Raw genomic sequence first — 26650 nt, 5'->3', positions numbered from 1 at the left:
TGGGTCACATCGTTCTTTTTCGGCTGACCGGTGATGGTTGCGTAAGTTTTAACGCAGTCCGTATCGTTGTGGCCAGAACGCCGGCATCGGGAACAGGGCGCGACTTTGCAATCACGCCGTATATGGCCCTTAAGCCCGTGTCACACTGCGTAAACACAACAACATGAACCAAACATGTTCGCAAGCGAGCCGTCAACAAGTCGCCCAACCAGCTCGTCCGACAACTTCCTGTCACACCGCACGAACGGCAGAGAAACGAGACAGGTTGCTGCTGTGTTGACTCGGTATGACAGCTTTCGGGAACCGGAACATTAAACAACCAGTGTTCGTGAACCCAGCTGGCGCTGTTCGCCGGTCGGGCGAATTTCTTGGAGACACCCCACCAACCAAAGCAAGCACTTTGCGGTGGTTCGCCGCGTTTGTACCCTTCGTTCTTGGAAACGTCGTTTTCAAAGTGCAAACATGAGCATTTTTTTCAGTAGGTCGTGTTTTTTGTTCGTCGCAATGGTATCTGCCGCGTACGGCGTTTTGCAGGTGGGCGCATGCAAACGGGCAGGCTGCCGTGGCCACCACCGGCTGGCGGATGCCACCGCCGTTGAGAAGCACGTTTCCTACGATCCCCGTCGCATTCTTGTGAGCAAGCGTACACTTCTGACGAATGCGACTTTGTATGGACCCAAAAGGAATGTCTTCTGCCGTGTGTAGAGCCTACCTACGGGGTTGACGGGGTTGTGCGCGAGATAGAACCACTCGAGCAGGAGCCGCGACAGCAAACGAGTGTGCCAGTTGCTCCCGTAAACATGCTGCCGTCGTTCTCCAGCCGCCAGGAAAGTGACCTGATCGGGATGGTTGAAGAGAGGCGATATTTATGGGATATCACAGACCAAAAATACCATCGGCGTGATTTGAAAGAGTCTGCGTATCAAGAGATCGCTACCAAATTGGGACCGCACTTCACAGGTGAGCGCGAGTTACCTGTCCTGCTACTTTTGAACGTGAGATGAACAAGAAAGCAGCGCTGTAATCCCCCCCCCTATAAGATAGCAATCAGAATAATTTAACTGAGTTCCAGTTTCATTGCAAGAATGATGTGTATAATTATACATTTTTTTACTCTGACAGGGCGGAACAAAGTTGATAAATCTCACGAGATTGTGGCGTGATTTCTACTGATGTATATTAAGGTGCTACGTCTCCAATTATTCTTCAATTGGGTAAAAAGCCGGCCGGGGTGGCAATGTATCGTCGAACAGCAGCGCAAAATACGGAATACATTGAAGTAGACACAGGACGCAAAAATGAGACGCGTGTAGCCCCTTTTTAGTTCTGTGTGTTGCGTTTTTTTGCGCTGGTCTTGCACATTTATCAAGCTGGTTACAATTGTAATTGTTCGGCTTTGCCTTCTATCGTACCATTTCTGAGTCGTATTTTTGGCATGATACGATTTTTTTAGCCTTCTTATTTTTTCCTATTGCTACAGCTGGAACCTGTAGTTAGCAGTACTGTAAATAAACAAAATTAGGTGTGGTGTCGTGCTGGCCATCATTGTGTCTATTGTTCTTCAAGATTTCTAGCCTTATTTTTTGCAGCCGCAGCAGTCAAGGGGAGGTTTTCAAAACTGCCCTCGCAGTTCCAGCGCGAAAACCGCAAAGTTAAAGCGAGCGAAAAATCAGGAGCCGGACAAGAGGATATCTATGTGCCACGATGGGTCCACTACTCGGAACTGCTATTTCTGCTAAGTGGATGCCCGAAGCGTGACAGTCGGTCAAATATGGCATCGGCAAATGTAAGTCACAACATTGCCCTTCAGTGAAGCCAGTTTTCTTGGGCACTGCACTCTGCCTGGGAAATAAACACTTGCCACATTTGTGCATGGATGTCTAGACGTGTCTTTTCCCCTCAGTCCCTTTATTTGGTAATGTTATTCCTCTTCAGCGCCATTCTGCGAATAGCGTACCTACTATATTATAACTTATTTTCGCTTAATAGTAGAGCTCTACATTCATTGTGTACAGGCCCAGCTGTAGAAATATTTCGAAACTTTTTATGTTGGCAATCTTTTTCACTGCAACAACTTAAGTTTGATGGTCCATATTTCCTACAAAATAAAGCACGATTTCATTTCTTTCCGCATTACTTACCTTTCTAGGAATATAGCATATGATTTACATGTGGTTTCCCTATCCACTACAAGATCTAGAACTAACTATTTAATAAAGGTCAGGTAGCCACATTGCAACCCTGTGTAAGGTGCACCAATTTCTTGTAGAAACTGCTCAACAAAGTACCAGTGTGTTTGTCTTTAGTAAAACTGAAGATGTTTTTATCCTCTCTATAATCTTAATCAATGCCAGGAACTGATATTGTGCGGATTAATTTGCGTTATCCTGTTATACTGTTTGTTTTGATAATGCTGTATTTTCACAGCCTCTTTCATTTTCCTACTCTGTTCTATTTATTTTGAAAATTGTTTTGCTTGCTACTGAATAATATGGTAGCACCTTAAATATTCTTTTCACTGCACTGTGCACACATTCTAAAAGTGTTTTGTCATGTTTTTCCCGTTCTGCCTCTGGTGTCACAATATGTAATCCGGGTTGTAGGTCTCATAAAGAGGCATACTTTGTCTGCGTTCTTTAGTCCATCCTCGGGGCCGTATTGTATAATATGGTGATATAAAATAAATACTTCTACTACTAGCCCAAACAAAAATAAACAATTCAGCAAGCTGGAAGGAATAGAACGAAAGTGAAACTCTGCGCTATTTCTGCTTTATTTCACAGTCGCAGGTTGAAACAGAGAACGAAGAGGCCGCATCAATAGAGAGCGCTCAGTTGTGCTTAGATGAGACGCAGCAGCCTGTTGACAACATACAAGATGAGGCAGAAGGCACTGCGGTCGTGGTGAATGACGGACCTGCCGACAGTGGCTGCACTTCGAGGGGTGCTTCAGCCACTCCACCCATTGTTCATCGGAGAGAGCCTACGAAAAGAAAGCAGGAAGAAAGTTGTGGCAGCGAAAAGAAGCTACTTCTAGAAGCAGCAGTGCATGCCTTAAATAAGTCTGCAAGTCTAAAACACAAGCAATTTTATATTCACCAAAAGGAAAACATCAGCTGACTTCATGGAATCTACGTCTAGGTACAGATCGCATTCAAATAGTCGATACAGTGAAAATACTTGGTGTTCATTTTTCAAAGCATTTAACTTGGAACAAACACGTTGAGTACCTTCAATCGAAAATATCCAGTGCTGTTGGTGTTATTGCGAGACTGAGAGAAATTTTGCCTACCAAGGTTAAAATTATTCTCTATAATTCCCTAGTATTATCCCTTCTTCAGTAGTGTATTATTGTCTGGGGCACGACCGGTATGACTTACTTAAAAAAACTGCACTTACTTAAAAAAAAAGCAGTTCGGTACATCGCTAATGTGTCTTTTTTGCATCACTCGGCCTCCCTTTTTGAGAAATACAATGTTCTCCCAGTGTTTTGCCTATATAACTATAGGTTAATGCTAATATATAAATCTTTTGTGAAAGAAAAAAGTAATTTTTTAATATCTTTAGCCCAACTACAAGAAAATGCCAGACCTCGCCTTACGAGGCACAAGGAAAAATGGCTTGTACCTACACCTCGCACCTCATACCATACGCCATCTTTGAAATATATTACTCCCACATTACTCAATAGTTTAAAGTCGTCGAATTTCGATCCAGCATACGAACCTAAACATACGATTAGTCTGTTCTGTCGGCAGAAATTATTATAGTTGTCTTAGATCTTGTAATGTGAGGCGTTTTCTGTGCTGTAATTATTGTACACATGTCCCTTGTAGAAATTTACTGTCGCTTCAATTCGTTACATACTGTGTCCAGAATGTCCAACACATTGTACTTCATCTGTTTTTTTCTTTGTTTTCTTTTTTTTCTGTGTCTGAAGCGTTGCAAACGGTTGTTTGCCTTGCAATGTTGAATTTGTATTTATTTGTTGCGCTTGAACTATATTGTTTCTGTAATATGTATCTGTATTTATTTTTCCTTTGTTATGGTGGTGATGATTCCGACACGCTGCAGTGCCACCATGTAGGGGGCCGGGGCCCCTGTCAAGCTGTTTTTACAGCTTTTAGTCCCGGCTCCTACCTTTTCGAAAGGAAAGGAAATAAAGAGGAAATGAATGAATGAAAGTGCCGATCGGCAAAAAGATGAGTGCGACGATTTGGCCGCAACTATGGCCAATGCACTGCGGCAGGTGCCTGAAGGGCTGCACAGACAAATGGCCTACTTAACAGGATATAATGCCATTGTAAAGTATAGCATGGCACTACATAGCACACAAGTAGAAGTTATACAGGCAGCAGATGAATGATCTGGGGCGTAGGCTGAGTGCAGACTCAAAAAAAATTCACATGTGCCTAATTGAATACAGTGTTGTGTGTTATAATTGTTCTACCACCGAAATTAAAAGTGAAGGAAAATTTTAAACTATTTTATATGATGAACAAGAACACTTAATTTCTCTAGAATAACTTCCTGCAAAGCATAAATGTCATCAGCTGTTATGGTATGTCATTTTGTTGTGTGAAGTGAGTCATTTTTGTCAGTGCATGTCATATGTGTGTAATTTATGTAAATCCAATACAGGTGTGGAAGAAGCATGCAGTGCTTTGGGACAATGTGTATAATTTTACCCATCTTTGATTTCTTTTTCTTACGTTCTTTTACGTTCTTACGTTTTTCTTACGATTCTTTTTTCTTACGTTAATGACTGCGAACTTGGCCTTGTTTGCGGGGGAGATTTCAACCTAAACATGCTTGAAACAACTTCAGGTCGTATCAAAGAATTTAAGCTGTTGCTTGAAGCACAAAATATAAGAAACACCATTTACCTTGCAACTAGAATTACATCCAGCACATCAACACTGCTTGACTTATTCTTAACTAATTACACAGCCAATAAAACTAAATCAGGTGTCCTTGTATGCGATCTCAGTGATCATCTTCCTATTTTTATATGTGTGAAGCCTCTAGAAAAGGGAAAAAAAGTAAATCGCGTAGTTACCTACCAGCAAATTTTACCAGCGCAATTAGACCAATTTCGGGATGAATTAAATAAGGAGGACTGGTCACACGTTCTAGAATCAGATGATCCTAATGTTTCCTACTGCTTATTCACAGATAGGTTCAATGAGCTTTACAGAAAACATTTTCCTTTCCGAACTATTAGTGTGTCTAGGAAGATCAGGAAACCTTGGATAAACGATCACCTATGGTGTAAAATTAGAGTTAAGAATGACTTGTTCTATAGGTTTATACAGACCCGAGATATGGCTAAGCTGAAAGAATTTAAACAATATAGAAATTGTCTTAATAAAGAAATGAAGAAAGCTAAAAGTGCCTATTTTGAAAACTATTTTAATGCAGTCAAGCATGACTGCAAGTCTACTTGGCGAAAACTCAATGATGTTCTTGGCCGTTCATCAATTTCGGGCTCGGTTAGCGAGCTAAAGATAAATGGCGCGACGGCATCTGGTCATGCCTTAGCGGATGCATTCAACGACCACTTTGCCAATTTACCTGTACCAGCATTACCTAATCATGATCATGCAAAGTCCCTCAATAAAGAATATCCTAGTATGTTCCTGAATCCTGTTACCCCCAAAGAAGTGTACTTCACAATGATGCAACTAAAAAATTCAACCAGTTGTGATGTCCATGACGTGAAAATCAAGCCCGTAAAGTATGTCCTCGATGTTATATCACCTATCCTGTCATACATTTTTAATTTGTGCATAAGCTCTGGAGTCTTTCCTAATAACATGCAAATAGCAAAAGTAAGAGCTATACACAAGAAAGGTGATCATAACAATCTTAATAACTATCGCCCAGTTTCTATTCTTCCCGTGTTTTCTAAAGGGTTAGAAAAACTTATTCTAATACGCTTTGAAACCTTTTTTGAAAAAATGAATAACATAACTGATTCCCAGTACGGTTTTCGGAAATTTCGATCTACCCAACTTGCCTTGCTTGACCAGAAAGAATACATTTTAACCAATATAGATAGTAAAAGGTATGTAGTAGGCATATTTCTGGATTTTACCAAGGCATTTGACTACCTCAACCGAAATCTCCTCCTCGAAAAAATAAAAAATTACGGTGTTCGCGGGCTACCATTTGAGCTAATTAAATCATACCTCTCAAATCGCGTACAATATGTTGAGCTAAATGGTTATTCTTCAGGCGTGACTTGTACTAAATCAGGAGTCCCGCAAGGAAGTATCTTGGGGTCATTTTTATTTTATATATACTTAAATGACTGTGAGGATCTGTGAGATTGCAGGTCTTATTTTAAACAAACACAAAAGTACAAACAATAAACGAGGCGGCTTTTATCGGAAAGGAAACAAATTTCAATATGAGCGAGAAAAAAAGGAAACAGCCAAGAGAGCAACGCAACAACACACGGAAAAAACACACGGGGGAACAGAACAAAATCCTTGCGAAAAATACAGGAAAAAGAAAGTCAAAAAGGAAAGGCGCACTACTTGTCTCTCATACGCGCATCGAGCGGGGAGGACTGGCTGGGTGTCGGGCAGTCAGGCAGTCTCTGGGCGTTCCAGTGTCGATGCACTGTTGCCGGCGTTTCCCCCGTTGGCCTTCAACGTTGCCGCAGCGTCAGCGTCTGTGGGCTCCCAGCACGCTTCCCAGGTCTGGTATCCCGGAAAGGCCACGTAGGCGCCAGAAGCGGCCTGTGTGGAGCAGCTGACGGATGGACGGAGAAGAGTGGCGCCTGGGCCTGGTGGTTGAGGTCTCGACGATGGATGTCCAGGTCTGGTGGCCCGGACGTCTGCGGCTGAGGCCCAAGCCCGGAACTCGGGGAGCCAGCAGAACTCGTCCACGTCCGTCGCCCACCGCGCTTTTCTCTTCTCTGCCCCGTAATCCTGTTCGACCTGTCCCGGCGTACCCCTCCGCACGCGCTCCTCGTGCTTTGTCTTCTTCTCCTCACGAACGCCGCTGGGTGGCGCTATCTCCTTACAATGACATTGTGAACGTGGATATGCAGACTAAGTTCGTCATCTATGCCGATGACACTAGCATTTTTTGTGCTTCCGATAAATGTACAGAATTGTTTAGCACTGCAAATTCCGTGTTAGCTAAAGGAAGTGATTGGGCAAAACACAATGGACTAATAATTAATAGCTCGAAATCAAAAGCGATCGTTTTTGGCGCGAAATCAAGACTAGTTCCGTCTGAGTTAAGACTTAAGTTAAATGGTTCGGAGATAGATGTTGTCGACGAATTTAAAACGCTAGGGGTTATTTTTACAGAAACGATGTCCTGGAACAGGCACACAGAATATATAGCCTCAAAAATCGCGAGTGTAGTTGGGATTCTCCACAGAAACAAATATTTCCTACCGAAAAATGTCATGATGCTTCTATACAACTCTCTTTTTCTGTCTTACTTAAATTACTGCATACTCGCGTGGGGAACGACCACAATGACCGGTATCCAGAAACTTAGCAGACTACAGAGTAAGGCAGTTAGAATCATTACACACTCTACACATGATTCTAATGTACAGCCATTATTCCACAAGCTGGGCCTATTACACATTAAAGAGATGTACAAGTACAACCTATGTCTCGCATTAATTCGAGAAAGGAGGCAAAATAGCAAAATCCTAACAAAATTAGCACAACTAGCCGTTAAAAGTTCGTCAGGTCACTTCACAAGAAAACCAGAATACTGGAAAGTTGGTTCCTGCAGAACAAATTACGCTGCACAAACCCTAAAACACCGCATCCCTTCGGTCTTAAACTCCTATTTGTCTGAAGATGTAGACATTTTAGCGCTCAATTCTGCGCAGCTTAAGAATATTTTTCTTCAATAAAACGCAAACTGCATGTAACCGCTATTAATATTGTATAATTCATAGAGATGTTCTGTTGTTAGACCTGAAATCTGATGTATTCCTTTTTCGGTAACCATGTTCAAATTCCATGTTCAATTAACCATGTTCAATGTACCTTCCTGACAGTTTTTTTTTCAGTATCATGTTTTGTTGCCATGTATTGTTACAATAGACATTTCTTCATTTAGTCGTGTCAAAACGACTGTTCTTCTGACATGCTTTTTGTTGGTAAATGTTTCTGTCAAGTGCCACCTGTCGTTTCCATGTAGGGGGGCGGGGACCAGACAAGCTGCGGTTGCAGCTTTTAGCCCCGTCTCCCTCCATCTTTTTTTGATGGAAAATAAAGTTTATCTTCTTCTTCTTCTTCCTTTTGTGATGTTAGAATAGAGATATTAATTTTGTAAGTCTCTTTTCATGAAATGCAAAGCAGATACTTAGTTTACATAGCCTTGTACCAAAAGATTATTCTTGGAGATGATAAATTTTTGCCTATGTTGTTGTGCTACTATTGCAGTCAGGGCAACGCAGCTTACTCAACCAAATTTCCTGCCATTAGCATGCCTCCCTAAGCTGCGCTGTAATGTTTTCTGAATAAACCAAATCGATAAAAAAACATACTTTGAGCATTGCATAAAGCTACATTTCCAGTGCACTGCATGGTGAATGAAGAGCAAAAAGGTGGAGCAAATGCATCATAGTCAGGCTGTCAAGGCACAACAAGAACGTGCTATTTACGCCTTCATTGTGGCAGAAGCTCCTGATTAGGCAACTAGGCGCCACTGCCAGCTGACCTGTCCTTCGTTCACAAAGTACTCCGTGTACGTATCCCGGACAGCCTTGGCATTGACGCAGTGGTTGCTTACAACTCTTGGGAGCTGGCTCATGGCTCTAGATGGGCTCACACCATCCCTCCAAGAGCCATTGCATACGTGCCCTATGTATCAGATAGCAGCACCATACACACGAAGAATTAACACTCTTGGTTATAATAATAGATTTGTGTCAGTCAAGGGAGAGGCCCATAGGCTTGAACGTTTCATGAAAAGCCTTGCAGAAATTTTCTCTGAGCGTGTGATCTTCAATCCATAAGTGCTCTTGTTGTGAAGACGAAGACGACCGTTCTGCTTAGTGGCGGCGCTGCCATCGCTGCGCGTGCTGTGTTCTCGCCTTCGCCGACCACGGACTGTTGCCGCCCTGCTCCTGAGGTCCCAGTGCCTTTAACAAACCCCCATCCTACATTTGGTGGAGCCGCCGGGTAACGATATCGGCTCTGAAGCTCCGTAGCCGCACTCTTCCGACACCTGCGATGCCTGTAGACATCCAACACCAAGCCGTGCAAGCAGGCACACCGACTGTCATCTGTGCCGGCTCTCTTCGCCAAAGGGACCCGGCTATCTTCAGCGGCACAGATGACCATGACGTGGAAGACTGGCTCGCATCCTACGAGCGGGTGAGCCTGTATAACAAGTGGGATGACGAGACAAACCTCAACAATGTAATTTTTTATCTTACCGGCGTCGCAAACTTATGGTACCGCAACCATGAAGGGGACGTTGCGACTTGGTCAGCCTTCAAGACGAAGTTCTCAGAAGTGTTTGGTCGCCCAGCTGTCAGACAACTTCGCGCCAAACAACGCTTGCGTGAACGGTCGCAGCAGGTCGGCGAGAGCTTCACTAGCTACATAGAAGATGTAATCGCCCTCTGCAACTGAGTGAACGTCAGCATGCCGGAAGCTGACAAGATCAAGCAGATCTTGAAAGGCATTGATGATGACGCCTTTCAAATGCTGCTCGCTCGGGACTTGCGCACCGTTTCGGAAGTCATCACGCTGTGCCAGAGCTTCGAGGAGCTGCGTAAGCAGAGGGTTCTGACTCGTCAGCACTCAGCTCAGCCAGAGTCACTTTCTGGACTGACACCCGCAGCTGACAGCTCCTATCTGCTGCAGCAAATGGAGGACTTTGTACGTGAGGAGGTGGCCCGTCAGCTTTCGCTTTTGCCTAGCCCTCAAAAGTCGCCACCATATTTGGCCCCGGCTCTCCAACATGCAATTCCGAGAGCAGGTTGCTGAGGTGCTTCCGTCAGCGCATTCATCACCACCTGTCGCAGCTCCGCTGGCGTACGCTGACGCCGTCCCAAGACCAGTCGCCACCCCTCTGAATTATGGCAACGTCGCCCCAAAACCTGTCGCCCGTCCAATGACTTACGCTGAAGTCGTCGCACAACCTCAGCCGCCTACGTACCCTATAATGTCAGTGCCCGTACAATCGCCGGCACCTTATCTGCGACCATCTCCACGAGACCGAGATCCTTGGCGCACGACGGATAACCGGCCTATTTGCTATACCTGCGGATTGCCTGGCCACGTAGCCCGCCATTGCCGTCGCCGTCTCCCAGTTTCGGCACCGCCGGTCGGGTACTGGCCTCCAGCGCGTCAGTACTCCGCGTCTGCCGAGCTCCGTGCTTCCCCTCGTCCTTTCTCCCCCGACCGTTCAGCGATTACCGACCGCCGTTCCCCATCGCCGCGACGACACTCCATTTCTCCGATGCGTCGCCGCCCAAGTAATTCTCAAGAGGAAAACTAGATGTCGCAGTTCCTGAGGCAAGAACTGCGTCCTCGTCGAACTACCAAAGACCTCAGCTGTCCCCTGCGAACCTTATTGACGTTTCGGTCGAGGGAATTTCTGTCATGGCCCTTGTAGACACTGGCGCCGCAATTTCAGTAATAGACGCAAACCTTTGTCGCCGCTTGAAGAAAGTTAAGACGCCAATTGCCGGTCTCTCGCTGCGCACGGCCAGCGCTCAGCACATCAAGCCGTCGGCAGCTTGCACCGCTCGAGTTTTAATTCAGGATGTCCTCTACACGATCGAGTTCGTCGTACTGCCGTGTTGTTCTCACTCTGTTATTTTGGGCTGGGATTTCCTTTCTCGTCATGCCGCTGTCATCGATTGCGCTCGCGCTGAAGTCGGGTTCTGTGCTCTGCCCCAATCCCTGCCGGACGTTGCTCCTTCACCGCCATGTATTAAAGCCCTCGTCACCGAAGACATCGACCTGCCTCCATGCTCTTCCGTCCTTGTGCGCCTCTCTTGTGCCCCTTCTCGTGATGACACTGTTCTTTTCACGCCAGCCCATACTTTCCTCCGGCGCAAGTGCCTTCCTCTGCCTTACGCCGTATTGACTATTTCTGCTGGCCTTTCCGTACTGTGGGTCTGCAACCCGTTTCCCTACCCTTGTGCTCTGCGCCGTGGCGAATGTGTCGGCAGTGTCCAACCTGTCGCGGCTATTTTAACCCATGAGGAGACTGCCGGTTCATCGCACATCAGTCTCGCTGCGCTCAGCCCACCATCTTCTACACCCACTCCATCATCTACCGAACTATTTCTCCGCTCAATCGACGCAGATCTTCCACCGCCGCAGCGCACGCAGCTTCTCGACTTGCTCAACCAGTTCCGCGCCTCCTTCGACTGTCATCACAGCTCACTGGGCCAAACGTCGACTGTCACACATCGCATAGACACAGGTGCCCACGCTCCTCTACGGCAGCGCCCCTATCGTGTGTCGGCACCCGAGCGCCATGTTATTGAAGATCAAGTCGACCGAATGCTCAAGAGCGGCGTGATTAAACCCTCAAGCAGTCCATGGGCTTCGCCAGTAGTGCTTGTCAAAAAGAAAGACGGCTCCATCCGTTTCTGTGTAGACTACCGCCGCCTTAACAAGATTACGCGCAAGGACGTATATCCCCTGCCACGCATTGATGACGCGCTAGACTGCTTGCAAGGTGCCGAGATATTTTCCTCTTTAGATTTACGTTCCGGATACTGGCAGGTACCCATGGAAGAGGCCGATCGCCCCAAGACAGCTTTTGTAACACCTGACGGCCTATATGAATTTACTGTAATGCCTTTCGGTCTTTGTAATGCTCCCGCCACGTTTGAGCGGATGATGGATACCATTCTGCGTGGTCTCAAGTGAAAAACCTGCCTCTGTTACCTCGACGACATCGTCGTGTTTTCGCCTGACTTTGTCACTCACCTTTACCGCCTGAAGCACGTTTTGACCTGCCTCTCTGACGCCGGCCTCCAGCTCAACTTAAAGAAGTGCCATTTTGCAGCTCGCCAACTCACTATTTTAGGCCACGTTGTTTCCAAGGAGGGTGTCCGTCCGGACCCGGCTAAACTTCGTGCTGTGGCTGCGTTCCCTCGACCTACTTCTATCAAAGAACTGCGCAGCTTCCTAGGGTTGTGCTCCTACTTCCGTAGGTTTATACGCAACTTTGCCTCAATCGCTGCACCTTTGACACAACTTCTGTCCGGCAGTTCCGATCTTTCGCAATGGTCCCAAGTGTGTGACGACGCCTTCGATTCCTTGCGCCGTATCCTCACTGCCCCACCGATACTTCGCCATTTCGACCCGACCGCACCCACCGAGGTCCATACTGACGCCAGTGGGGTAGGCCTCGGCGCCGTACTCGCACAACGTAAACCTGGCTTCGCCGAATACGTCGTTGCCTATGCCAGCCGCACGATCACAAAGGCTGAATCTAATTACTCGGTCACTGAAAAAGAGTGTCGGCGATAGTTTGGGCGCTTACCAAGTTCCGCCCTTACCTCTACGGCCGCCCGTTTGAAGTCGTGACCGACCACCACGCGCTGTGCTGGCTGTCTTCTCTGAAAGACCCATCCGGTCGCCTCGAGAGGTGGGCCCTTCGCCTCCAGGAATACGACATCCGCGTCGTGTATCGTACTGGCCGCAAACATCAAGACGCCGATGTTCTATCGCGCTGCCCACTTCCAGCCAATACTTCGAGCCTTTCAACCTTAGACGCCTCCTCACCGATGCTTCACATCAGCGCCATGCCTTCGGCGCAGCGTGCCGACCCATGGATCTCTTCTCTTCTTGACTTCCTCACAAACCCTACGGCTGCTTCTCCGTCGCGTGCTCTTCGCCGCCATGCTTCCCATTTCTCAATTCGTGATAACCTCCTTTATCGCCGCAACTACAGCTCAGATGGCCGCAAGTGGTTGCTAGTTATTCCCCGTCACGTTCGCTCGGAAGTTTGCGCCCATTTTCACGCTGACCCGGAGTGTGGTCATGTCGGAGTGTTCAAGACCTACGCTCCCATCCGGCTACGATATTATTGGCGTGGCATGTACACCTTCATCCTCAAATACGTGCGCTCGTGCCTTACCTGTCAACGTCGCAAGCCGCCACCTCAACGTTCTGCTGGAGAATTGCAGCCGCTACCCTGCCCGCCACGCCCATTTGACCGCGTCGGCATTGATTTATACGGCCCCCTTCCGTATACTTCGGCCGGCAACCGTTGGGCTATCGTCGCGGTTGACCATTTGACAAGGTATGCCGAAACCGCAGCCCTTCCAGCCGCTACAGCCTCAGAGGTGGCCTCGTTTATTTTAAACCGATTCATCCTTCGTCATGGCGCCCCTCGCGAATTGCTGAGCGACAGAGGCCGCGCCTTATTATCCGATGTTGTTAAGGCAATGCTCACCAAGTGCAATGTAATTCAACGCACCACCTCCGCATATCATCCGCAAACCAACGGTCTCACCGAGCGCTTTAACCGTACCCTCGGAGACATGTTATCTATGTACGTCTCTTCAAACCAGTCTAACTGGGATCTTTTGCTTCCGTATGTAACCTATGCGTACAATACCGCAGCGCAGTCCACTACTGGCTTCTCTCCTTTCTTTCTCCTTTACGGCCGTCACCCTTCTGCTACCATCGACACCATTCTGCCGTACCAACCCGACGCTTCCGAGTATACGCCTCTATCTGAAGCCGCCCAGCACGCCGAAGACTGTCGCCGCATCGCCCGTGCTCTCACAACTGACAACCAGTGCAGAGAGAAATCCCGCCACGACCACAATCAAACAACGCCACATTTCCCCAATGGCTGCCTTGTGTGGCTCTGGATTTCGACAAATACTCCGGGCCTGTCGTCAAAATTTCTCGCCAAATACCATGGCCCATACCGTGTCCTGGCGCGTGCATCTCCAGTTAATTACACAGTCGAACCTCTCGTGCCGTCTTCAATCCATAAGTGCTCTTTTAATCATTTTAGTGTGTTCCACACGCACTGCATTAGATAGCTCTGTGTTTCAGGCTTTCACATCATGTACAGCAGTTTCAAAACACACATACCTGTCAAAACGTCCTCTACATCCACACTGTCTTGAGGGGTGTAAAGTTGCCGAGTGGTTTTCTTCGAGCGCAAGTAATTGTGCAGTGCTAGTGTAGCAAACACAATGTCTTCAGCTCGCTCAGGAGAGTGTCGAAGTGGGGCGCGGAAAATTTGCCAGCGGTTCGCAAGCACTCCAAAAGTATTTTCCGCTGTCCGTCGAGCGCGGGAAAGTCTGAAACGGATCGCAAAAGTAGAAATAAGGCAATGTACCAAGTTCTGAAGTTGTTTGCAAGCATTTATGGGTAGTTGTTCATGTTAAATAAAAGTTTTGATATTAATCGACTCCTTTTGTTATTTTCACGTCATCCAAAATAGTATTAGAAGCAAGGCAAAGCAGACATTTAACCTCATCACAAGTCGCACAACTGCAAAAACTTAGTGCAGGGTGAATGAATACTACGTGACTTCTTTTTTTGCGCTGAGCGAGTGCATTAGTTGTGATATTAGTAGCATTGGTTAAATGGCAAGCTAAACTTTAGTACTGCGCTTACCTGTAATTAAAAATGCTTTTCTCCCTGGTCAGCTCACCAGCAGGATATGGCCACGTTAAGTAGTGTTTTAGGCCAAAACCCTCATTACCAACGATGACATATGGTGCTGCCCTTTTGGAGAGCGGCAGGACTTCAGCACAGGGCAGCGGCGATGGCTGCACATCCAAGGCCTTTTTCATCTCGCATTCTCTCCAAACTCCGCTGTCATTTAGTCGGCCATTTCGGCCAACATCAACAAACACAAAATTTAGCTCCGCATCCACCAGTGCCATAAGCACAATGCTAAAACATCCTTTGTAGTTCCGGTATTGTGCACCGGAGTTGGCTGGTGGATTTATAGCTATGTGCTTCCCATCCAGAGCTCCGATGCAGTGTGGGAATTGCCATAAGTCCTGAAAGCCCTGTGCTATGGCTTTCCACTCCTCGGGGCGGCTAGGAACCTGTAAGAGACATTTTGCTAGTCGATCATATTCCACAGCAGAATTCTCAGCTGTGTGACACAGTGACTAAGTCTAGCGGTTCAATTTTTCTTCCTGCCACCTGGAAGGTCGGTGGAGATTGGTTGCTTTATTAAAGCGAAGTGAGGTCCCATAAGCAGCACGCCTACAAGTGATCAAGTTGAACTTTTTTGAGCTGACAAACCACAGAGGATGCCGCTACACTTTTATGATTTCTTATTACCTCTACTAATAAGTGTATTGAAGTGTAAGGTTAGGTAATGATTCGGAATTGCAGAATTTTAACTTTGCATTAAATTATCACAAAAATATATTCAATACACTCACAAATTGCTCCATATAAAATTTTGATCAAATTATTCTGTATAACCAAAACATCTCGTGTAGATTAATTTCAAAACAATACCAGATAATATTTTTAACGTTTACAGATTTTTATTTTCAGAAACTGTGACAGCTACGTCAGTGCTGTTTGTTTAAGTGGACTGTACAGCAATGCAGGCATGTACGTGATAGACCCCAATAATTATTTGCCTAAAGAAACAATAAACGTGTTAATTTTTACTTTCTGAGAAGAGATTATGTTGCAGAGTTGAAGGCCGTCAACATCTATAGTCAGCCCAGTATTTCAATTTTATTTATCGGCAATGTGGTTCAAAATATGAACCGCCAAAAAATACGCACCTCAGAGCTATTGAATTGGCTTTCCCTCGTTGCACATTTATAAAGTGGGGGCGATAGCATTTCTAATGCTGCAAATAGAGACGCACTTACAGCGTAGAACCAGTTAACAGGATTTCGGCGGCAGTACTACGCACAGCGACTTGGGATAGGCAACTGACACAGCTTTGAAATGCACAATTTTGACTTTCTAAGCTCTCCTGTCTTCTGCCAGTCTTTTCATTGCCGCTAGTACTAATAAAACCACTAATAATAATAATTCTGAAACTTTGAAGCACATTTCCGATAAAACTGCAAAAACTGCGCATCTTCGATGTTGACGGCCTTGAATTTTGCAACGTACTCTTGCCCCCCAAAAATCAAAACTATAAAGTTGATGAGTTCATTTTAGCTACAGAATTAATCTCCAGAAAACGCACCGACGTGTCACTCAGTTCTTAAAACAAAAAATTGTTTAGAAGTCACCCTGTATAGTCTTACTTCAGTCGCAGAGACGACAAATTGCACCATTTACATACCTTCAAGAAATTCTCCTTGAGTTCGGCATATATGGCCTTGCATACATCTTGCACAATCCCAGAGACTGTGTTATTTCTCCTTCTGAACTGCCACTGGATGGACATTTGACTGTCTCCTGAAAACGAGGTCAAAGATCAACAAATTAGCTGAGATCTATTTATAGAACGGATAGATAATGACAGAACACACGCAAAATTAGTTTTGCTAAGGGAGAGTCTATCGCTCATTCCACAGGCGGGCACATCGCTTTGGGACTGTGCACTTCACGTAAATACGACCGCGAACGAGACTACCTCAAATAAGCAGCTTTCGTAGCGATCTCCCGAGCATATGCGGCGGACAAAAAAATTTAAGCTAGGAGCTCACCTGTGGCGATGTAGCGCAGTCCAATGGCCAGTCGTTCTGCAGTAGGAATGGCAATGCGGAAATTCATGTCCCTTTTTTCGATTGCTGGTCTCACTCGGGCTAAAAGTTCTTCGAACCAGCTGGTGTCCATGCGTATCCAGCGGCGGTACCCCTCCGCATCTTCTAGGGCCAACTCTCGCATCAAGTTTTCGAAAGCGCCCTGCTCAGGCGCCCTTCGCAGCCAGTCCATCATCCATTTGGAGCGTGGTTTCTTCTGCGGTGGCGGCTCGTCGTCCGAGTCGGAATCGACGACGCAGTATAGCAGCAAGGATGCTGCTGCAGCAGCCGCGCACGGCGATACTTCCTCCGACATTCTGCAAAACCACAAGCAGCTACGGCAGCGCAAGGTGTCTACAATCTCCGCGGCTGTACACACGCAGCGATCGCGCATGGAAGAGAGCGCGCAAGCAAAGGCAGACAAGTGGCGGGAAGTGCGACGGAACTGGTTTTTGTGGTATGACAGGGAGTTTGTGAACAAGTGGCGCACACGTGGCCGACACATGCCGGCGGGAGACGGCGACACGTTTCCCCACTGTTCGTGTTGAAGCGGTGTGACAGGGTCGCCAACCCTACGAAAACGCTGTTTTGTCGGGCGGGTCGGCCGACTGTTTCCTCAGTGTGACTCGAGTACGACCTCTCGCAGGTACCCTCTCACGGCCCCACCCATGCTTTGGCACGAACACACAAGAAACTCTGGAAAAAATCGACCTAGGCGAGTTTGCACTACGGTGCGTAGGAACATATCGGTTTGATCTCGGAGGTACATAAAAACGCGAGACCACTTGTCTCAAAAAGAAGTGTGCAAGTCCAAGCCCACATTTCTTCACGGACAAAAACAAATTTGTTCGACTGGTCCTCTCCCAAGTCGAAGACCAAATAAGAACGGCAAAAACACGATGGATTTTTTGAATGTTGACCCGCGCTGCGCTCAGCACACTCATCACATACCATATCTTTGCGGCAGGGAAAATATTACAAACAGTGGCACGTGAGAACATGGACAATTGTCGTCCTTGCCAAACATCGGTTTTTTTCCTTGACTTTCGCTGCTTGCTCATTCCAGTACCGATCAGTCTCTCGGTAACAATCAAGTGGTACTCCTAGATATACTGTCGGAATGGTGGACCAGCGCATTCGAGAATAGTAGTCGGGCGTGACTTCCCAACTGCCATGCCAGTACCCATAGCTTTTTTCCCAGTTGATCTGAGCCCCAGTGGATCTACAGAATTTGTGTACTACATCTGTGGCTTCACAAACAGTCTCTCTATTTGAACAGAAAACTGCAATGTCATCGGCATATGCCAAGATTTATACTTGCGCTGACAGCAGCCTGAAGCCCATTATGCGGTCGTTATTCTGAATAGCCAGGCAAAGTGGCTCAAGGTAGGCTGCAAATAGCAAGGGTGACAAAGGACAACCCTGCCTCACAGAGGACCGCACTTGCAGGCTCTCTGTGAGGTCTCCGTTGACAACAATTCGAGTTGTACAATTTCCGGAGGCCATTTTCACGCCCTCTGTTATTATCTCGCCCACATTCGAGTAATATAATATGGCCAAGAGTACTTCATGGGAAACACGATCAAAGGCTTTTGCCAGATCCAGCGGCATCATATCGCCACTTGGTCGTCAAAAGAGTCGCAGCATTCTAGCACAGATCGCGCTACGTGTATGTTAGTGGCGATGCTTCGCTCCTTTATGCCACATGTCTGATGTTCCCCTACCAGCATGGTTATGACTCCCTGCAGTCTTTTTGCCAGCACCTTCATGAATATTTTGTAGTCAACGTTAGTGAGGTTTATCGAACGATAAGAGCTCACCAACAGGCGTTTTTCCGGATCATCAGTTTTTGGTATGAGCACAATGTGTGAAGTTGTGAAGAACATGGGAACACGTTTTGCTTCGTAACACTCGGCAAATACTTTCAGCAGGACAGGAGCTATCATAGCTCTAAATGTTTTGTAGAAAGCAGCCCCCAGGCCGTCTGGACCAGGATCTTTACCAATTGGTAATGTGTCTATCGCGTGCTCTATTTCGTTCACGGAAAACGGTTGCTCAAGACGCGTTTTCACTTCTTCGTCAAGTTTCGGCATGAACGGTAGAAATTCACTGTAAAACTTTTCTTCAGCTTTTCGCGAATGACCCAGTACGTCTTTGGAGTGGTCACAGATTACGCGCTTGATAACACTGCTGTCTGCCGAAATATCTGCGCCGGTGCTTATTTGTCGCATTTCCTTCCGACATGCGTATCGTTTCTCATCAGGCATAACACGCTTTGTTGGCGTTTCCGCTGCCCACAGCTTCTCGGACCGAGCACTAATAACTGCCGCTCTGTACTTGTCAGCGTCTATTCTTTCAAGCTGTGTTTTTACATCCCTTATTTCCTTAAAACATGTTCCTGGTTCAGCGCTTTCTATACTGATCAAAAATTCAAGCTGATCGCGAAGCTGTGTTTCGGTTTGTTTCTCTGCGTACCTCAAGGTGCTAGATTTTTCAATCGCTCTTATTTTGACAAGCTGCTTCAACTCTTCCCACTCGGAAGCGTAGTTTATCCGTTGCGCTGCAAGTAGCTTCTTTAGCTCTTGCGTGACTCCATTATTAAATCCCTCTCTTTCAATAATTTAGTATTAAATTTCCACAAGTGCCAGTTGAAACGAGTTTTCTTTTGTTTATTTCCAAAAGTTCCTATTACTAGGGAATGGTCACTAAAGGGCACAGGTTTTACATCGTACATTGTACATAAAGGTTTCAGCTCTGCTGACACATACAGTCTGTCTAGCCGTGCATGGCTATTTCCTTGAAAATGAGTATACTGTGGACGGGTACCATATAAGAATACATTCCCAATATCCTCTAAATAGTAGTCGTAGACCACTTCTTTAGAGACGTCCACACTTTTGTCTCGCACCGAAGCACCATTTGCACGATCTGAGGCATGACAAACACAACTGAAATCGCCCGCTAATACCAGCACCCTGTCACAGTTTAAATATGCCTGGAAGCGCTCAAAAACATTTTCCGGTCGGTCTCTACATTTGGCGCATACGCACAAATAACCCTGAAATTCTGGCCGCAATGCACAAAATCAACGACAAGAAGTCGGCCGCTTTCACAGGAGAAAAGAGACTGCACAGTGATTCCAATGTTATTACGAATGAAGAGGACACAGCCACATGAGGCGCCAAGAGAGGGACACACGCATACATCGAAATGCGTACGGAAAACAAACACCATTCGATCCGTCGCCTCCTCACTTTCAATCTTAGTTTCCTGAATTGCTACTACGTGCAGATCGTTCTCTAGAAGAAGGCGACTAAAATGGCATTGTCGCCTTCTTGCCCCGAGGCCTCGTACATTCAAAGTTGCTACACGCAGTGCTTACGTGAGATTGATCGCCATATCGAGTGAAAAAAAAGCCCTTATCGCATGGTGTCTACTATCACGCCCGCACCACAAACCACCCACGCCCCAGCTCGGGTTCTACAGTGCAAAACTACGGAGGCGGTTTCCCCGCCTGCCGTGAGTCGGCTGGAATGTTCGGACGCGGCTTGTAGGACGCTCGCATCACACCTGGCGTTTTAGGAGGAGGCTCATCACCCCCACTGGCATCCTGCTGCGGCTCTTTGCTTGCGCTGTCATCATGCGCCCGTTTTCCGGCCGTGACACTGGTTGTTGGTGGAACGTCCATGGGCTCAGCCACATCACAGGCGGCGCTCACCGGTGAGTCCCCAGGCTTTGCAGTCGCATCTCTCGTCACGACATCGTCAGCCTGTGCAGGAGCTGGAGGCGACTGCGACGGAGTGTCGACCGGGCAAACTTGCGCCTCCAACTGATCCGCCCGAGGAGCAGCCGATGTGGTCTCGCTCGCCACTGACCCGCTCGCCGCTCTCGATGCGTCCTCCGCATCGGCCTCATCCATGAGCAGCTCTGTCGTCTCCTCACTGGTCGTTGGTCCGGTGACGCTGGCGGACGTCCTAGCGCACTGGCTTTCCTCGTGCCCGAAACGACGGCAAGCACCGCAACGTGGGATTTTGCACTCACGCCAAATATGGCCTGTGCCGCGGCAGCGCAGGCAAAGGGGAGGCCTGCCCGACACGACCACAAGCGCAAGCTCTCCGGCTGCGCTCACCTGGTGGGGCAAGTCGTCCATCTTGAAGCCGGCGTCCAACTTAAGGGTCACCAGCCTCGTATTTGAACCCTTGTCCGACACGCCTTGTGCACGCCATCGCTCCCTTGTGACGTCCGTCACCTTCCCGAACGGAGCGAGGGCAAGCCGGACGTCTTTGTCCGGTACATTGTGTAGGAGCCAATGTAGCTTCATTCGGACGTCCCTGTTTGCAGGATCTATCACAAGAAATCGGGCACCTTTCACTTTGAGCTCACCGATGTTGATAATCTTCTTCACAGCGTCGGCGTCCTTGAAGGTTACGGCCCACACATGACTGATGCGATACGCCCCCAGGGCGATAACTTCCGGCAGGAGCGAAAGTGGAGCGAGCGCATCTCGAAAATCTTCCACCCTGTAGGGCCGAGCACTGACCTCCCGGTGCAGATAAACTGTGTTCAAAACAAAACGCCCTGTAGGCAAACTAGGCAGTACAACCTGATACTCGCTGTCCGAGCCAAAATTCCTGTTTCCGCGGCCAGACATGGCCGCTGTAGCCGCTCTGACGGAGCTAGTGGTTTGGTTTGGTTAATGGGGTTTAACGTCCCAAAGCGACTAAGGCTATGAGAGACGCCGTAGTGGAGGGCTCCGGAAATTTCGACCACCTGGGGTTCTTTAACGTGCACTGACATCGCACAGTACACGGGCCTCGAATTTCTCCTCCAAAGAAATTTAGCCGCCGCGGCCGGGATCGAACCCGCGTCTTTCGGGCCAGCAGCCGAGCACCATAGCCACTGAGCCACCGCGGCGGCTTGACGGAGCTAGTCATTACACGTCCGTCACGCTCGGTGGCCGGAAGTGGCATAGCAGCCTTTGTCCTCAAGCATATTCGCAGTGTGCCGGCTGCAGTACGATGGTCAAAAGACACCGGTGACACAAGTACATTCCTACACGGTGAAAAAAAATACAATACGCCTCTTTTATATGCGCCGCCCGGGAATCGAACCCGGGTCGCAAGAATGGGAATCTTGCATGATACAACTACACCAGCGGCGCCCAAGTTGTGTGACATACCAGCCGTTGTCCTCAAGCATACTCGCAATGCGCCGCCTGCGGTACGATGGCCAAAAGACACCGGTGACAAGTATATTCCTAGACGGTGCAAAAAAAAATGAAATACGCCTCTTTTATATGCGCCGCACGGGAATCGGACCCCGGTAGCAAGAATGGGAATCTTGCATGATACCACTACACTAGCGGCGCTTTTTTTTCTTTATTGCCGATTTTGACACAGAACCAAAATTACAAAAAAAATGTAAAACACCTCAACCCAACGCAGCTGATACAAGGGTGATTAAAATCTTTTCAATACAGACAAGTCATCTAGTACAGAGAGCCAGTCAGGCTGTTCAGCTTGTGCTCGGTATACTTCTCTCAGGAGAGCAGAAAGTTGGGCAAGTTGGTTGATATGCATACTGAAAAAATTGCGCAGAAAAACGAGGAAGAAGCAAAGACAAGACCAGGACGAGCGCTAACTCACAACTGAAGATTTATTCCGAATAAATCTTCAGTTGTGAGTTAGCGCTCGTCCAGGTCTTGTCTTTGCTTCGTCCTCGTTTTTCTGCGCAATTTTTTCAGTATGCATACTTCTCTCAGGCACGCGACACTTGCAATGAAGTTTTCTCGCACAGACGGCACGTTTACACCTGCATGCCGCACCTGCATTCTGGTTTCCCACAAGCTGTGCAGGCTGACCAGCATCAGTAAGTCATAGGGCACTCCTGTTTCATTTTGAATGGGCAAAAATCTAATGCCGTAGGGGTCCAGGGGTAGATCTTTCTTGATAGTTCTTTGGAGGACGTCCCAGTGGAAGATGGGGTCCCAACAATCCAGGAATACGTGTTCTATTGTCTCGGGCTTCTTGCAGAGGATACGGTTAGTTGTCGTTGTCCAGGGGACGAAAATCCCCTTTTCGTTCAGCCATGTTTTAACAGGGAGCGTATTTGAATGTAACTGGTAGAAAAACGTTTTCATGGATGGGTTAACCGGCATGCTTTTAACTCTTTTTAAAACATCCTGCCCTGGACTCCGACGGTGCAGGGTTCGGTAAAGAGGAATTGGCATCATTACATCCACTAATTCCTTATACAGCTTTTGCTTTGAAACTTTACTCAAGTAGTCAAGAGAAAACCGCACTTGAAGAAGCTTGAACGAAAGTACAATCTCTATCAAGTACCCCACGACGGAACCACGCATATTCTCACTCGAAGACACCACAATTTCAGGAAGCAGCCCCTGCAATCGCAGCTGAATAACAGTCCGCAAAAAACTGTCCGACTGGTCACGGAGGAACATAAATCGTAATACAACCTGGCGTAAAAACAAATGAACAAGACCAAGGCCACCACCTTTGACAGGAATAAACAAATTCGTGCGACTGGTTCGCTCCCATGTCGACGCCCAGACAAAAAGAGCAAAGACGCGGTGAATTCTTTGAATATTGGCTCGGGATGCACTCAATACATTCATTAGGTACCATATCTTTGACACAAGGAAAATGTTACAGACAGAGACGCGCGAAAACATTGATAACTGCCTCCCTTGCCAAGAGTCGGCCTTCTCCTTCCCCCTTGACGCTTCATCGTTCCAGCAGTCACTGGGATCCCGATAACATGCGAGAAGCACGCCAAGATACCGCGTTGGCAGTTTTGACCACTGCAACCGACAGAAGTGTTCCGGTGCATCATCCCAATTACCGTGCCAAAACTCACAGCTCTTGTCCCAGTTTATCAGGCAGCCAGTTTGTTGACCGTACTTTTCGACTAGGCTGGTAACTTCGGTAACACTGTCCTTGTTTGAGCAAAAAATGGCAACATCATCTGCATAGGCGAGGACTTTCATATGGGATGACTGCAGTTGAAAGCCGGAAGTACGGTTACTGTTAATTATGGCCAAGCAGAGTGGCTCTATGTAAGTCGCAAACAGTAGGGGCGAAAGAGGGCATCCCTGCCTCACTGAAGAATTAACTTCTATTCGGTCTGTAAACTCCCTATTTACGATTACTCGCGTGCTGCAGTTCGCATAAGCCATTCTCACGCCTTCCGCTACAACGCGCCCTACGTTCAAATGGTCAAGAATGCAAAAAAGAACGTCATGTGAAACCCGATCGAAGGCCTTCGCAAAGATCCAACTGAACATTGCAATGCGCACCCCAAGGGCGTCACTGCATTCCAGTATGCTGCGTGCAACGTGTATGTTTGTCACGATGCTCCGTCCTTTGATGCCACAAGTCTGGTGTGGTCCAACCAATGTTTTGATTATGCCCTGTAATCTCTTTGCTAGAACTTTCATATATATCTTGTAATCTACGTTGGTGAGGCTTATCGGCCGATAAGAGCCCACCAACAAGCGCTTCTCCGGGTCATCTGTTTTGGGAATCAGGACAATGTGTGATGTAGTAAAAGAAAGTGGAACTTTTTTGCGCTCGTACGCCTCAGAGAGCACATTGAGCAGAAACGGAGCTATCATGCATTTGAATTCTTTGTAGAAATTGGCGCTTAGTTCATCTGGGCCAGGTGCTTTTCCGATTTCATGTTCATCTATCGCGGATTCAATTTCTCCGACACTAATTGGCATCTCAAGGCGCACCTTCACTTCATCCTGAAGCCTTGGCAATAGGGGCAAAAAATGAACCAGAAATGCTTCATCCATCTCCCGCTTATTCCCGAGAAGGCCGTTAAAGTGGTCAATTATAACCTTCTGGATAACTTTCATGTCGCTAGAAACTTCAGCCCCGTGTCTTGTCTGCGCGATTTCTTCTGGCGAATGTAACGCTTTTCGTCGGACAAAGCCCGTTTTCTCGGTGTTTCACCAGTCCACAATTTCTCAGACCTAGAGCGTATGACGGCTGCTTTGTACTTGTCTGTGCCTATTTGTTCAAGCTGGCTTTTTACTCCTCTCAATTCTTTCAAAAAAAGGCCGGGCTCAGAACTTTCCATGCAGGTCAGGAATTTTAACTGCTCATTAAATTCAGTTTCCTTTTCTTTCTCTTTATGCTTATTAAGACAACTCTTTTCTATTGCTTTACGTTTCACCCATTCTTTGAAATCTTCCCACTGAACAGCCAAGCTGTCAGTCTGCGTCTCTAGTAAACTCTGCAGTTCATTTGTAGTTTCATTTATGAAATCTTCGTCTTCCAACAGCTTAGCATTAAATTTCCACAAGTGCCAGTTAAAGTACGTATGTTTTTGTTTTCACCAAAGGTTGCGATTACGAGGCAGTGGTCGCTGAATGCAACAGGCTGAACATCATAGCCCATAAATGATCCCTGACCAGTCTGTTCGGACGCTCGCAAATATCACAGACATGCGCAGACTGTGAAGTTACCCAGCCAATGCCTCGAAGTCCGCCCCACTGCGGTCCCTTTTTCTTTGTTGAACATTAATGCCAGAAGCATATGGAATAAATGCGATGACTTAGAAGGTCTTCTTATCACACACGACGCAGACATCACAATCATAACCGAGACTTGGTTGAACGAAGCTATTCCTGATTCAGAAGTAATACCCAACACTCATGAGATAGTACGGCACGACCGTAGCGGAAGGGGAGGGGGCGTAGCCATAGCTATAAAAAAGGGACTAGATTACACAGTTATTCGTCATAACACAGGCATCGAAATGGTTTGGATATTGCTTCGGTTTAACAATTTGAACATTTTTATTGGTTCTGTGTATAGACCCCCGGATGCAGACGTCTCGGTTCTAGAACGACTGCACGAATTTTTGTTAGAACATGGTAAAAAATATGCTTATGTAATGATGTCTGGTGACTTTAATTTACCAAAAATCAACTGGGAACTTCTGCGTACTGTAGCTTCATGTCAAAATTCTGATCTTTTGCTTGATATCGCCTTTGCATTTAATTTAAAGCAGGTCGTGCAGGGGCCGACACGTACTGCATCAGGTTCAAGCTCCCTTCTAGACCTTGTGTTTGTTACCGATACTATTAAAAAACTTGGCTTCTCCGTTGAAATCATACCAGGCATTTCTGATCACAAAGCTGTACTCTTCAAAAGTAACATGATGCGACCGCCTGTCCGTGAGTTAAGAAAACCATTTCTTGACTTCAACAATGCCCTAGACGAAAGTATCTTAGATTTATTGGAACAAGACTACGATGAATTCGTTGAGAAACACGCGGCTGGTCTCATGAAAGTTAATGACCTATGGGTGCACTTCAAGTCTATTGTACACAAATGTATCACAAGATACGTGCCGACTAAACTTAGAAAAATGAATCGCAGTAGTCCTTGGATTACTCGCGAACTGCTCCAGCTCAAGCGTCGTATCAAGCGTCTAGGATCCAAGCGCTTTAAAACAGGGCACGTTTCCCTGCGGTCACTTCGCACAGAGTTGCGCATGAAAATTAAACAGTCTAAGTACACTTTTTTTAACGTTAAAATGCATAACTTTCTCACCGCAGACCCACACAAATTTTGGATACACTTAACAAAGAAGAAGGATACAGTTAGTAAAATTCGTTTGAATAACAGAGAAAGTAAGGATCCTTACGACATTGCATCAGCTTTCAATAATTACTTTTCTTCAGTGTTTTCTACTGACAGTAGGCAGGAGCCTGAATTTCGATCCACGTGCCTTATCTTACCAGACCTACAAATATCTGTCGAAGGAGTTTTTGCAGCTCTACTCAATTTAGACAAAAAGAAGTCTCCTGGGCCCGATGGCATCCCAAATGCGTTTCTCTCCCGCTACGCAGAATGGTGCGCGAAATATCTTGTCATCATTTACAATGAAAGTCTTTTAAATTCAGAAGTTCCGGCTGACTGGAAGACTGCAAAGGTCATCCCTATCCACAAATCGGGTG

At 46.9% G+C, this 26650-nt stretch overlaps 1 protein-coding gene and 1 non-coding gene across 2 annotated transcripts; both read right to left on the bottom strand.

Annotated features, from left to right (window-relative positions):
• Nucleotides 1-20152: 20152 nt before the first annotated feature.
• LOC149338514 (uncharacterized) lies at nt 20153-21858 on the bottom strand. The gene is made up of 2 exons (XM_089550755.1): nt 21839-21858; nt 20153-21335 (listed from the first exon to the last, which is right to left on the bottom strand). The coding sequence occupies exons 1-2, from the start codon at nt 21856-21858 to the stop codon at nt 20153-20155; spliced, it is 1203 nt and encodes a 400-aa protein (XP_089406881.1).
• TRNAG-CCC (transfer RNA glycine (anticodon CCC)) lies at nt 21750-21820 on the bottom strand. The gene has a single exon. It is a non-coding gene; the product is annotated as a tRNA-Gly (tRNA).
• Nucleotides 21859-26650: the final 4792 nt, after the last annotated feature.

Source organism: Amblyomma mixtum, chromosome 6, assembly GCF_055824585.1.
Source record: "Amblyomma mixtum isolate Tamu chromosome 6, ASM5582458v1, whole genome shotgun sequence".
In the NCBI taxonomy this organism is placed as follows: domain Eukaryota; kingdom Metazoa; phylum Arthropoda; class Arachnida; order Ixodida; family Ixodidae; genus Amblyomma; species Amblyomma mixtum.
Note: the sequence above shows the minus strand (reverse complement) of the source record. Positions and strands in the feature narration are given on the sequence as shown.